This window comes from Eptatretus burgeri, chromosome 2 (assembly GCF_056783735.1).
Source record: "Eptatretus burgeri isolate ZD-2024b chromosome 2, Ebu_testis_v1, whole genome shotgun sequence".
NCBI lineage: Eukaryota > Metazoa > Chordata > Myxini > Myxiniformes > Myxinidae > Eptatretus > Eptatretus burgeri.
The window spans coordinates 35,915,656-35,930,540 of record NC_140962.1 but is presented as its reverse complement, the minus strand read 5'-3'; the positions used below and the strand labels follow the sequence as shown (position 1 = coordinate 35,930,540).

Sequence of the window (14,885 nt, the reverse complement as noted above, 5' to 3'; positions counted from 1 at the left end):
GGTCCTGTAAGGGACCCGTACCTTCGGAGTTATCGGAAAGGTACGATCTAGATTCCAGGAGTTCGGTGGAAACGACTCTACTGCTTGACCTAGTGGTCGTTTATCGCCACCGAACCCCGGCCCACAACAGGATTACCTGTACTCACAGTACTGTTGCCCCGGAAGATGTGCAGTATGTTCAATCAGTGTAAATTAACTTGTCACTCACTCACTCACACACACTCCATGTATATGCACATTGTAAGCCCAGTGTTGGCTTCGTGGTGAGGGTGGCTGGCTTGGGAATCCAGGGTCCTGAGTTTGAGCCCTGTTGGCTGCTGAATTAACATCAGGTGGGGGAAGACTCAGCCTGTGTCATCTCTGTCATCCTTCCAAGGTCGGTGAAATGAGCATCAGTGTGCAGGTAGAGGGACACAGCATCAGCGGAACAGTTGTGCTCCCAAGAAATGATAGATCCCAGATAGCCAAGCTACCATACACAAGAACAGGTGTACATTGTGAGGTCAGTGATTGTGACATCCAGCTTGGTCACAATCATCTGTACGTCTGACATTGCACTGTACATCAATTTTTAATGTTTTTTTAAAAAAAAGTGATTCTTCACCATTGAGAGATGGAGCCAAAAATCATGTCGAGTATGATATCTCAAAAAGTTTGTGCAGAAAATGTTCGACGTCGTGCAGATTGTTGTGAACGAGTTAACCCACTCGGTGTTATTTAACGGAGCATCAGGGGCTCAAACTCAAGACCCTGAGATCTTAAGACAGCCACCTTTACCGTAAAGCCAACAGCAGGCTTCATGGAATGAATGAATGAATGAATGTGAGTGAAGAGGGAATCATCGGTGCGTGCTTCAAACCCCGTCCGAATTATACCAGAGTTGGTGTTGTTTTTTAGGTCCTCGTGGAGGATCTCTAAGTCTCTAACTCACGTTGTTGTTCTTCATCTTCTTGTTGTGGACTTTTTTGTTTCACAGCCAACAGTTTTCATCAAAACTTCCTGAAACTTGGCATATATATGTAAAAATACTCTGCGCAGACAGTAACCATCTCCGATTTTGAAAATTCCTCAGAGAAAAAAAAGTTATGACGTCAAAATATCTCCACTAATGGAAATCACCTAAAAGATTATCTCCGAAACGAGGCAAGCTTTTTGAATTCTGTTTGCGGGAATCCAACGGGGCATTAGCAGAGAATAAGTACTGTGCATATGATACATCACTATGACGTCATAACAATTTTATGACGTCATTCCTATTTTTTGACTTTTTTTTGTTTCACAACCCAGAGTTTTCATCGGATCTTCGTGAAACTTGCCAGGAAAATGCAGAAAGCCCACGCGCAGACAGTAACCATCTCCGATTTTGGAAATTCTTCCGAGAAAAAAAGTTGACGTCATAATATCTCCACTAATGGAAATCGCCGATACTATTATCTCCGAAACTCGGCAAGCTGTTTGAATTTTGTTTGCGGGAATCAAGCCGGGCATTAGCACAGATAATTTATCGCAAACCAGATACATCACAATGACGTCATATTCGTTTTTATGACGTCATAATTAAGAGGACGAGGATCCTAGCTCGTTTGAGCCTGTTTGTTTTTAATGGGACGTGCTGCTTCCTTGCTTGACGCTGAGTATTTAAGATGGAGCACGAGCAAACAACGTTAGGAAGGCAATGGCAAACCACCAAGTGTAACCCTTGTGAAAAACGACTTCAGCGACAGCAACGGTTTATCGAGTGTGGTGCAGGATTTTGTACTATTTGTGCGTAATGTGAGGGAGAGTCGATACTGAAGGAAGGGAATTATTTTGGTAAGAAATGAAGGTTTGAGGAAGGAAGAGGAAGGCGGTTATTTGAAGGAGGAGGTGGGAGGTCCGAAGTTCGCCACCTTGCAAACGTTATGAACACCATTATCGACCGACCGACTGACCAATCAAACACCACGACCTACCCTGACCGACCAATCAAACACCACGACCTACCCTGACCGACCAATCAAACACCACGACCTACACTGACCGACCAATCAAACACCATGTCCTACCCTGACCGACCAATCAAACACCATTATCGATCGACCGACTGACCAATCAAACACCACGACCTACACTGACCGACCAATCAAACACCATGTCCTACCCTGACCGACCAATCAAACACCTTGTCCTACCCCGACCGACCAATCAAACACCACGACCGATCGACTTTGCATACGCAACCCTTCTCATTATTCCACATTATTTGTGTTGAACATCGTTTGCGTATTTTATGCTTTTATTTTCCGTTTCACATTTTCCATGCAAGTTCACTTGCTCCCCCCAAATTTTTTTATTTCACATCAACCGACAAAACAGGAAGTGTGAAAAAGAGAACTCCAGCCAAGCTTACCAATCCAACAACACACCCCGAGCGATTTTGCCTCTGCTTATTTTTCGGGAGCGGCCACAGACTGCCGACCAAGACATTTGAGAAGAACACAACGACAACGACAACGCAGACAATAGTCTGATCGAAATTGAGGTATCTGTTTTTGTTTTTACTGCAATTTTACCAAGCGTGTAACATTTATTACAGTCTTAAAATGTCCCGTCACCGATCAACACCTGTTCAACCCGAACGTGCATTCACGGAAAGGAAAGTCACGGTGTCTCTATTTTTCACTGCAATGACAGTAAATGTTGTGACAAGGTATTTTACGTACGTACTATGTGCACGGCCCGTGACACCTTTGACCCTACTTCTCCTCGCACACCTTCCATCCATCGCCTTGGTAACCAGTGAGGTGATGTCTGCCCGAGACGGGTGGTGACACATTGTAACGCCTCGTGTTGGGGACTCCCGCTGTTGGAAGAGTAAAACGTGTGGCGTTTCATCAGCTGTGATCCTTGAGGAACATTGCATTGAGATTTTCGTGTGTTTTGAAAAACATCTTCTTTGAGCTCGCTGACCGGGTATGAATCCTGTTTTTCAGAGCTGCACCTGATGGATGCCGCGGCAGGCTGCCTTGATCTCCGAAGTGTGGTATACTCTGCCGAACACGGTGTATTCGCACGCAAAATTACACACGTGGTTGTCCAGGGATGGGGAGAGGGCATTTATGTGGACCGATGGTAAGGTCGGTCCCAAAACGATGGCCGATGGCCGATGGGACACCAGCTTCAAGAGGGGGAATCTCCAGACAGAATGGCATCGTTGTTGCTGCTTGCAATGAAAATCTGTTGGCCATTCAAGAAAGGGGCCCCTGCTTAACATTTGTAGATGGCTTCGAAATGAGATTGGGTGTCAGGCGGTGTTGAAAGCTCAATGAATGGCTCCGATATGTCATTTGATATTCAGTGCATGCCACATCAATGATCAATCCATTTTTTGTTTTTTTGTTAAAAGAGGCGACGCGTTCATGACAGAATCGTCAAAATGAAAAGCTGAAAAACCTGATGTGATCATTTATTAACTCATTGTTCTAAGATCACAATGCAAATCTGATGTGCTGCGATGGGTTATCCGTTGCTTGGTAATGCCCTTCTAATTCGAGTAGTTGTGCACTGGCATGTTATTAAATGTCCTGTTGTACATGTAATTTATGTACAAGATCATTCATCAGCCAAATTGCAGAAAGAAAAAGAGATCAAATGGACTTCAACAGGAAAGAGGTCATTTAGCAACTTAGACCCATAAGACGTGGAACAGTTTCAGAGTGGATGAGAACCAGAACCAACTAGGCAGTGTGACCACTCCTCATCTATCAATAATTCCAGCTGTGTGTGTGTGTGTCTGTGACCGCTATTTCTCAAGAACCACTGGTCCGATCTAATTGAAACTTGCCAGGTATATTGCTGGGGACCTGAGGATGTGCCTTTTCAAGGTTTGATATTAATCGGACAAGTGCTTCCCAAGTTATGGCCATTTATTTACCAAACCAATGACAAGACACGTTGCTGCGGCCATTTATTTACCAAACCAATGACAAGACACGTTGCTGCGGCCATTTATTTACCAAACCAATGACAAGACACGTTGCTGCGGCAATTTAGTTACCAAACCAATGACAAGACACGTTGCTGCGGCCATTTATTTACCAAACCAATGACAAGACACGTTGCTGCGGCCATTCAGTTACCAAACCAATGACAAGACACGTTGCTGCGGCCATTTATTTACCAAACCAATGACAAGATACGTTGCTGCGGCCATTCAGTTACCAAACCAATGACAAGACACGTTGCTGCGGCCATTTATTTACCAAACCAATGACAAGACACGTTGCTGCGACCATTCAGTTACCAAACCAATGACAAGACACGTTGCTGCGGCCATTTATTTACCAAACCAATGACGAGACACGTTGCTGCGGCCATTCAGTTACCAAACCAATGACAAGACACGTTGCTGCGGCCATTCAGTTACCAAACCAATGACAAGACACGTTGCTGCGGCCATTTATTTACCAAACCAATGACGAGACACGTTGCTGCGGCCATTCAGTTACCAAACCAATGACAAGACACGTTGCTGCGGCCATTCAGTTACCAAACCAATGACAAGACACGTTGCTGCGGCCATTTATTTACCAAACCAATGACAAGACACGTTGCTGCGTAGGCGTGGCCGATGGGAAAAGGACGCTTTAGTTACCGTGGCGTAGGAGTGGCAATGGTCAATGGCAGCGAATGTCTTGGCAAGCAAAGACAGGGAGGTAAACTTGATTTTAATTTGGATTTTAATTTACTCTGTGTGTGTAAGTATCACAGTAGTTGTTACTTCAATGCAAACGATAATTCGTGGAATGCATGTGAACATTCTGTACGGGCACGCACCACTTCCGCATAGTGATGAGTCACTGTATTCTAATAATTTCTCGATTTCTTATGCGCATTTATCGATAAACACAATGCCCCAATCCAGTCGTCGTTTATGAGAGCGAAGGAACTGCCTGTGTGTTTGTTTGAAAGTTTTTTTTTTTGGTTTGCATGTACGGGCACGCGAGAGCGAAGGAACGGCCTGTGTGGTTGTTTCTGGCACGCGGTTTGAAAGTTTTTTTTGGGGTTTGCACGTACGGCCAGGCACATACGGGCACACGAGAGCGAAGGAACGGCCTGTGTGGTTGTTGTTTCTGGCACGTGGTTTGAAAGTTTTTTTTTTTTAGGTTTGCACGTACGGCCACGCACGTACGGGCACGCGAGAGTGAAGGAATGGCCTGTGTGGTTGTTTCTGGCATGCGGTTTGAATTTTTTTTTGTTTGTTTTTTTTGCACGCATGGGCATGTACTAGTTTTCATAAATGCCAAGGTGAGCCAATGAAAAAAGCCAAGAATTCACAAGGTTTCGGAAATGCGATGATAATAGAAAACCTATACGCCAAGGAAACCTATAGAAAACCAAGATGCCAAGGTGAACAACGAATAGCCAAGATCTTGTGAAAAATGCCAGGGAGTGGTCACACTGCAATTAGGAATGAACATCATGACTTCCACAGAATCCGAGTTTAACATTAATGGTCATTTTTCCATGGCGTGTAAACTTTCCATTGATCCCAAAAGGTAACCTTTGTCAAATAGTTGGTTCTGGGTCTCACTCATTCAATATTGGCAGCTGGCAGGATGGCCCGGAGTAAGCCACACTCGCCTCAAAGCCTTATAGTCTGGGGTTGAATCCCAACGCAGTGATAAACTTTCATCCCAGTGTTTCACAGGCAGGGTGATTCATCAGTGTGTATACCGTCCCTGGGATCCTTTGCGAAGAGAAGGGAAGCTATCACTGGTACCATGAGCAAGTTACAAATTCCTGCCCAAACGTGCAGAGGGCACGGTGCAGCTGCACTCTTAGCCAAGGATACTACCCTGCTCCATACGAAAGAACAATAAGATTCATTATTGTCCATTACTATTTCAGCCAAATTTGTAACCATGCTATATTGTTCGCATATTATAGTGATGGCTATCCAAAATCATTTTTCAATTGGAGCAAAACCAATCAAGGCATGCAGCACGTGACCAAATAGAATGAGTATTCTTTTCTCCACAGTAACCATCTCTTGTCTGCATTGAGGGTTTGGATCAAGAGCAGGAACACGAACTGGTATGCTCAACAAATACAGCACCTTCAGAAAGTATTCACATCCCTTGACTTTTGTCACATTTTGTTGTGTTACAGCTTAAATTTAAAATGGATTAAATTTTAAAAAATTGTCAATTATCAACCCAAAATACCACATAATGACAAAGTGAAAACGTGTTTTTTGAAACTTTTACAAATTAAAAATTACAAGCTGAAATGTCTTGCATCAATAAGTATTTGTCCTTGAGTGACCCAGCCAAAGTCCAGTCTTTAATCCCATTGAGAATCTGTGGAAAGACTTGAAGATTACTGTTCATTGATGCTCTCCATCCAACTTGACAGAACTTGAGTAAATTTGCAAGGAAGAATGGGAGAAAATCCCCAAATCCAGATGTGCAAAGCTGATACAGGCATTCCCAAGAACACTCGAAGCTGTAATCGCTGACAAAGACGCTTCTATAAAGTATTGACACAGGGGGTTGAATATACTTATTGATGCGAGACATTTCAGGTTTTCATTCTTAATTAGTTTGTAAAAATTCTTAAAACATGTTTTCACTTTGTCATTATGAGGTATTTTGTGTAGATCAGTGACAAAAAATTAAGTTTAATCCATTTTAAATTCAGGCTGTAACGCAACAAAATGTGAAAAAGTCAAGGGGTGTGAACACTTTCTGAAGGCACTATCAGACTCCGAACAGGTTTTTGTCAAAGTAAGTTATTTATTGAGATTATTTTATTTGAAAGTGAATTGACCCTGTATCTTTTTCTTTTTCTTTTGAAAAATACACTTTGAAACAATAACTACTGATAATGTAGGAATAATAAGCTGAAAGCAGAGTAAAAGTTTTCATCTCCTCAAGCTTGTTATTTGCTTACTTTGACTGTTGTCGATAAATCCAAATATATTGTTTTCCAGGTCAAAAACGAAAATGTAGTGTTTAATAAACTTTCTCGCTCTATTTAAGGAATGTCCTTTTATATCTTGCTGGTTAGGTTTAGGACCATTAGTGACCGACTGTAAGTAAGAAACTAAAATTGAACCAACCTCTGTCTCCTTTGTCCCCAGTTGGTCCCATGAGTCCCGGTGGACCCCTCTCTCCTTTCTCCCCTTTATTCCCTGAACCAGAACGTATGGTAGCTGTTAATGATAGCTTTGTGTGCCAGTTATTTTGAGCTTATCTAGAAATCAAGAAATTCTTAGTTTGGTACTCTGGCATTCTGAAGTTCCTCTTGGAATAAAAGCCATGCTCATGTTCCCACCGTTATATTTTTCATCGATTAATGAACTTGTAGAAACGTTATTAACTGCTTGGGAGTTCTGCTTCATGAACGAACTCAAAGGCTTCTTAGCCAGGCTAATTCAATAGCAAATAGTACAGAATGCTTGTGTTACCAACAGGTCCTTTGGATCCGGGCACTCCTTGTGGTCCCTTGAGTCCATGTTGGCCTTTGGCTCCAGCATCTCCTTTGGCACCTGGAGAACCTAAGAGATGGTTATAAACTTTAGTCACAAGCCTTTCAAACTTTTAATTCCTTCAAAGGTATTATAACCTTCAAAGTTGTCACAAAATTATCTTCATGGAAGCCACTTCAAAATTGAAAAAAGTGAGACTATGGAGATGTACAGAGCCCCCCAAGAAAGTGTGCCCTGGGAAAAGTTTAATAACCATAATATTATCCAATCAAACTTAACAAAATTTGCAGATGATATTATTCACTCATGGTCAAGATATCACTGAAAATTTCAGTTGTCTACGAAGAAATTTGACAATTCTAGAATTAAATTACAAATTACATCGACATTTGATGATGTGCTCCAAATGGGCACCATTTCACTCAATGCAAAGGGCCACATTTCAAGCAAGGTTATTGATGACTTGTATGTACTGTTATCAGAAATCTCCTCAAGCTTTATTTGTTGATGAGCTCTTGACAGTGGTGCCGAAGAGATTTTTTGGGACTGTATGTGACTGAGTCAGCAATGGCAGCAATAGTCTCAGGTGACCTTCGTGATGTTGGTCGGCCAGAGTGCCATCCGCTGATTGGTGAATTCATATTGAAGACTGTGCCATGCTGTCTAAATTTTTTCACAAACCGTTGAATTTGAGACTTGCTGGGTGCTTTCCATGTTGCAAAATGTAAGCAGAACAGGCACCTTGTTTGGAAGAACAAATTTGTCTGCAGATAGTTTTCCACAGAAAATGACTTCTTCAGGTGACCACGACATGCGTGTGAATGTCACAGATTGAAGAAACTTAGCAGATACATTCCCCCTTAACTCAGTTCAGACCTCCTGAAAAATTAGACATTGAATGAGAACTATGAAGGTTATTAAACCTTTCCAAGGGCCTACTTTTTTGCGGTCACCCTGTACATGAAGCCAGCCTTGGCTGATGTTTCACAGGTTGAATCGAAAAAATGGAATATTATGAGGCAGAACTAGCAAAAGTCCGACTTAAAAAGTTCTGTTGATATGCAGGTGTGTCTTTCATTAAAAACATTTTTGCAGATCGGCAATAAAATGTGGTAAACACAAATCAGAAACACGTTTTTTGGGGCATTTTAAAACATAATTAACAACTGACTTGTATTGTAAAACATGTCGCAAGCATTGATTTGTCAAAGTATAAAAAAGTATAATTTACTATCATGAGCAGAAACTCCTGTATCTACGAGCCTACATGTCTGTGTGTTGTTTATATATGTACTGTACATCTTTTCAAATGATTTCCTCATACCAAATATTGTATAGTCAACAAACACTTGCCTGATTTTCCAGGTCTTCCTTTTGGGCCTTTGCCCTCGTCCATGACAGTAAGCAGCTCGCAGCACCTCCAGGTTCCGTCCAGCCAGCCACCTGTCTCTTCACTTGACATCGCTTCCTCGGATGGGTGCTCTGGCTTCTCTGGTATCCCACTTTGCGTGTTCTTTATCATTGGCTCTTCTCCAAGAGGAGTGGTAGATGAAGTAGTGCTTGACTGCGCAGTGACTCCACAGAGGAAACATACAAAAAAGGTACTGGCGATGGTGGGCATTGCTGCTTCTGGCAGTGCTTTTACAGATCCTGTTTCTTGTAATGATTCTTCTGAAAGTGAAGAAAGTAATTGTGACTTTGATGAAGAAACATGGTCAGAATAAGTTATAATTTATATAAATATTTGTTCAACTTTCAAATACATTCGATCAAATGGAAAAAGCAAAGTAAGCAAGAGAAGCAAGGCAGTAGAGGGGTAAACGTGTACTTGCTTGGCTTTGTCAATTGCAGACTCTCTTGGAGAGATGAATGCACAGCTTATATGCACGGCTTGTACACACAGCTCCCCGACCTTGTGTTCATTGAAGTGTTCTCATCACACACGCTGTTCTTGCACCCGGCTCGCCCCACCCATCAGCCCGTACCAGGCCACTGAACCCATTGTGGTTCTCTTGCTGGATTTGATTCCACTCTCACAAGTCCCCTTTGGGGTCTCTCAAGGGGTTGGAACCCATGGGGAATAAGAAAGGAGCTTGAAGAAGGGGTTTGGTAAGTTGTGAGAGGTTGCAGCTGAGTGGCTAGGAAAGAGATGGCGAGAAGCTGGAGAAATGTGAGGTAAGGAGAGAGGGAGTTTTTGGGAAATGAAAAGTATTTTGGACTGTTGTCCTATCCAGGTGAATGATTTTCATTTAGCTGCTCAGAAATGTTGGACAGCAACTTACAGGTATCCTATCAAAAATAGATGCTTCAATTCAGAGCTCATTGAGGGTTAGTTTGATCTTCGTTATCGCTGCGAGTTTGAGTCAAAAAATGTACTCGTACATAGCCTGTTAGCGTTCGACTCTTTTGTTTGAACGTGCAGTGGAGATAGTTGTGCAAGAGATTAAAACTGAACTCCAGCAATACTTTGAGGAGTATTGAATGAATGAATATGGGTGATTGAAGAAGTTTGCAGATAGTTATTGTAACTTCTTGCTCTGTTAAAAGTTTTATCTTTTGATTGAATCTTTTTTCATTCATGGCATGACTTGTAGTCTGCCATGGATGAAATGCCACCATGGCAGGAGTATGGGTTGCCATGCATGTGCGATGGTTTCATTGGGCTTTTCCTGTATTTGTCTCCTCTGAACATATAAGGAAATGCAAGCAAGTACAATAGCCTTGTTTCTCTTCCAAAAGACCAATGGTTTTGATGTTCTCTCCCTCATATTCACATTTCTTTGCATATTTTGCTAAAGGCTACAAACTCCGGACGAGTTGTACAAGCATTTGGCACAATTATAACGAGTGTGTATTTCCAGAATTTCGCTCTAAATTTTTTTTTAATTGAAGCTGATGAATTGAAATCAATCTTTTTGATGGGGTGTTAGTGCATTCAATTTTGTAGTCTTGCATTTTGTTGTATTGACCAGTGGATTGAATTTTGTACATGCCAAGGAAGAATGCTGGGAATTGTAACATATATATATATATATATATATATATATATATATATATATATATATATATATATATATATATATATATATATATATATATATATATATATATATATATATATATACACACACATACATACATACATGCACACACACAGCTCCCCACTAATGGGATGAATTTACAGTTAAAATTTACATATAGATTACAAATTACAGAATTTAATTTACATATAGAACATCCACACCATTTCAAAATTTTCACCTTTTGTTGCCTTATAGCCTGGAATTAAATTGCATTAAATCAGACTTTTTACACCTTTGTTTACATCTTAGAAACAACAACTTCCAAGTGAAAAACAATTCTACAAATTGCAGCAACTTAATTAAAAATACAAACTAGAATGACTGAAAATTGGGTGTTTGGGTTAATTAAAACACCCCCTTTGAAGATAATTAACAGCCTTATTTAATTATAGCCTTCATCAGGCGATCCTCGGCCACCTCGCTCTCTGGAGTCTTCAGGCGTTTCCTGGGTAACCTCACTGGGGTCTGAAGCTGCCATGTTTTTTGACCTGCTAAACCATACCTTGACTTGGAACAGGCCGCAATGATTTCTTAATGATGAAGTTTTTTTATTTTTCACTTTCCTCACTCATTATCGAATGCCTGTTCATCATAGCTACGAATCACTGGGTATATTGCAATGCTTGTAAACGCCCGGAGACATCAGCATTTGTTGCTTTATTTCATTTCCGCACATGCGATAACCTTTGCAATCTCTTAAACTAAGAAGAATTATAAGATTTAAACTCCAGAATCAAACGTGCAAGCAGTTCTGACTCCTATAAAAGTGTTTATTTGGACATATTTGACAGTTCGGGAGTCTGCGGAAGGTGCATGTTTAAAATGACGGTTCAGTGATTGCTAATCGCATGCCAAGCGAGCTGTTTCTTATCAACTGTTTTGTTGGATTGCTTGCTTGAATGCTTAAGCCACTTGGCGAGTGCTCTCCAAGCTGCTTAGTTGTTCGTTTTGGTAAAAGTACCCGTGCTTTCAATCTAAGATCGATTAGACATATGTTTCCGCCTGTGTTGGGCCCCGCGGTGTTGTGCGGTTGGTGTCTTGGGAGGTGTCTCATCCGCTGAAAATGTGCAATTTTATTTTTACAGGACATCGTTTTGTTTAACCTTTTTGTGTGATCTTTTAATAGAATCCACCCCTCACTTCAACATCGATACATATATAAACAATAAGGTCCATCTGACCAGGTGTTTGCCATGATCTCGCTGTGAAGGCAGAGACCATAGATCGACATTTTGTGTTCTGTGCCTTGATATATTTTTCAATTGAATTTTGCTAATTTCCCACTTGAATTCCTCTTTCAAAGATCTCTCTTTGAAGGTAAATTGTTGTGTTTGTCATTTTAATGTCCTTTATGCATCTGTACATTTGCATGTGTGTATGTATGTATATAAACTATATTACCACAACGACACTTGGCATGGGTGTGTGGGTAGGTTTCAGGAGGTGAAACAAAGACCTGACAGGTGTGTGTGTGTGTGTGTGTGTGTGTGTGTGTGTGTGTGTGTGTGTGTGTGTGTGTGTGTGTGTGTGTGTGTGTGTGTGTGTGCGTGCGTGTGTGCATGTGTACATGTGGGGTTTCAGAATGTGGAATGGAGTCCTCCCAGGGCGGGCTCAAAGTATCCACCTTTATTTCAGAAAGAGGTCACGATTAATGGACCAAGCTGTGAGTTTTTTTTTTTGTTCTCAAACTTTTGTGCCGAGGGCTCTCTTCAGGGTCGTCGCTGAGCTCAGGACAGCTTCCAAATGTATTTCGTTTGTAATAATATTCTCAGGGATGATTTTTAATATCTCTATGAGGTTCTTCATCATCATTTCCAAAGCTCCAACTATCACTGGTACAACTTTGGCTTTCTTCAGCTTCCAGGATCTTTTCACTTCATTCTTGAGGTCTTGATATTTGGTAATTTTCTTAATGTCTGCATAGTTTAGTCGAAAACACTGGTATTAACACCTCAATTAGCATTGCCTTCTTGTTTTTTTTGTCCCTAAGTATGATATTTGGTTGCAATGCTTTGTTTTCGATATTCACGTTCGATGGGATCATTAGGTCGTACATGCGCTGTACACACATGGAAACCTTCCATGTTTTCAGTGATTGCTTTTGGTTCATGTTCCCACAAATTCTCTGGAACTGGAATACCAAAGTTTTTGCAGATGTGCCAGCAGATTACTTTACAAACTCTGTTGTGTCGTTGTGTGTACAGCTGTTCTGATGTTTTTTTTTGTTTTGTTTTTTTGTGTTCGGTCATTAAGCATAACATATCATTCTCTTTGCTAACGCCACCTCCACCCCTCCCCTTTCTCTCTCTCTTTTTTTTTTTTTTTTTTCCCTTCTCCCCCCCATATCTATCTCTCTCTCTCTCTCTCTCTCTCTCTCTCTCTCTCTCTCTCTCTCTCTCTCTCTCTCTCTCTCTCTCTCTCTCTCTCTCTCTCTCTCTCTCTCTCTCTCTCTCTCTCTCTCTCTCTCTCTCTCTCTCTCTCTCTCTCTCTTTCTCTCTCTTCTCTTTCTCTCTTTTCTCAATCTCTTTCTCTCAATCTCTTTCTCTCAATCTCTTTCTCTCAATCTCTCTCTCTCTCTCTCTCTCTCTCTCTCTCTCTCTCTCTCTCTCTCTCTCTCTCTCTCTCTCTCTCTCTCTGACCCTCCCCTCTTCCCCATTTTCCTCTCCCTCCCTCTCTCTCTCCCTCCCACCCCTCTCCCTCTCTTTCCAACACCTCTCTGTCTCTTTGTCTCTTTGTCCCCTCGCTCTGCCCTCTTTATAAAATGCAGCATTTACCTCCCCACACCTCTGTCGCCCTCTCACTGTCTCTGTCTGTCTGTCTGTGTATATGTGTGTGTCTCCCCCCTCTCTTTTTCTCTGTTTCTCTCGCACCCCTCCCTCCCACAGTGTAAAGCAACGTTTGGTGAGGTGTCGCTCTCCCCACCTCCCCAACCCCCCTTTCTCGCTCTACCCTCCCCGTTTGATGCTCTCCCCTCCCCCTTCCTCGCTCCCCTTATTCATTCTCTCTGCCTCCCCTCCCCTCTCTCCCTATACCTGCTTCCTCTCTCTCTCTCTCTCTCTGTCTCTCTCTCTCTCTCTCTCTCTCTCTCTCTCTCTCTCTCTCTCTCTCTCTCTCTCTCCTCTCTCCCTCCCTCTTCCCCCTCCCCCTTATTGTCCCCATAAGCGAAGCAACAGGTTGTATTTGCTTGTTTCAAATGAGATTTCCACCCTATGCTCCTTTATAATTCTGAGATGTGCTGGTCTCGTCCCAGGTTCGAATCTCACTCTTGACGTCAATTGTTATGGAATCGGGGTTTGGGGTTCACCACATGGGGGGCTTCTTGGACTCTTCCCGACCTCCAGCCATACAGGCCACTGTGCCACGCGGATAAGTCCGTGGCCCGTCGGGTTGTCAAGCAACTACAGACACCGATTCACACCGCCAAACCTGGCAGGATCCTCACTCCTTAAACACGTTACCTTTTCCGGTGGTTTGGCAATGACAGTTGAGGTATGTACCCTTATTGTGCACCTGTCTATTTATTATGTTAGTGGGGGAAAGGATGAAGCAAGCAGGTTGGAAATGGTTAACAGTTTAACAAGCACATTTACTTACAAACACAACAAAGCAATCAATATAATCAGGGGCATGTGTTTGTAAAACAATTAAGAGGCAGATAGAACAGATTCTAATCCATAGCGCTTATTCCCCTTCTTCAGTCTTATCTTAATCGGTTACACACAGGACATGGCACCAGTAGAATCACACCGAGGAAGCATAGATGGGAAGAAAAGAAGATAGAGGTAGAGCAAGGCATTGGTTCGGCTATTGACTCACTGTGGCACACCACTGTCGACGTGTGCCGATCCCGAAACGCGAAACAACTGAGGAACAAGGAGGGGTAAAGAAAGCAGAAGGGTGTAGATGCAGGTGAGACAATGTGGGCAATTTATGCTTTGAGGAAAATGTGAGGTGCGTTTGTAAAGACTCACCCGGAAGGGTCAAGAGGAAAGTCACCAACAGCTCTTTATAATTGTGATGCTCTTCGTGAGTCTAGGTCGACGAATAAGTGTTCTTAGAAGACAGCAAGAGACAGATAGTGGATGTCAGTGGTGGAGCTATCCTCCCAGGGAGCTCACGGCTTATTTGCTCTTGCGCCTCTGCCTTGTGCTTGATCAACCGTCGTGCCATTCTCTCAGCGCCGTCTGATGCTGCTTGTCCTGGCCTCAGCACATATTCCAATGGTGGTCTCTCCTTCCTCAGCATGAACAGGCAGGCAAGTTGTCGTGGGGTCCCCAGCATGTTTCAACAGCAGCGAATGGCCTGGCATTCTGCCTATTAAGCAGCTTGAA

General features: G+C 42.4%; 2 protein-coding genes across 9 annotated transcripts in view; one reads left to right on the top strand and one right to left on the bottom strand.

Annotated features, from left to right (window-relative positions):
• LOC147031803 (uncharacterized) overlaps nucleotides 1-7,163 on the bottom strand; it is a 44,794-nt gene extending 37,631 nt beyond the window's left edge. Inside the window, exon 1 of the mRNA XM_085867733.1 lies at nucleotides 7,103-7,163. Coding sequence (XP_085723859.1) covers nucleotides 7,103-7,133 — 31 coding nt within the window. The 5' untranslated portion in view covers nucleotides 7,134-7,163. The remainder of the gene's footprint in view (nucleotides 1-7,102) is intronic.
• LOC147031802 (calpain-10-like) overlaps nucleotides 2,321-14,885 on the top strand; it is a 131,776-nt gene continuing 119,211 nt past the window's right edge. Inside the window, exons 1-4 of one of the 8 annotated variants that reach the window (XM_085867716.1) lie at nucleotides 2,321-2,521; nucleotides 2,973-3,022; nucleotides 6,022-6,075; nucleotides 8,837-9,072. In XM_085867716.1, coding sequence (XP_085723842.1) covers nucleotides 8,866-9,072 — 207 coding nt within the window. In that variant the 5' untranslated portion in view covers nucleotides 2,321-2,521; nucleotides 2,973-3,022; nucleotides 6,022-6,075; nucleotides 8,837-8,865. Of the gene's footprint in view, nucleotides 2,522-2,738; nucleotides 2,861-2,972; nucleotides 3,044-6,021; nucleotides 6,076-6,143; nucleotides 6,768-7,627; nucleotides 9,073-13,804; nucleotides 14,044-14,885 lie in introns of those variants that run through there. The other 7 variants (XM_085867717.1, XM_085867714.1, XM_085867698.1 and 4 more) reach the window with 7 other exon arrangements.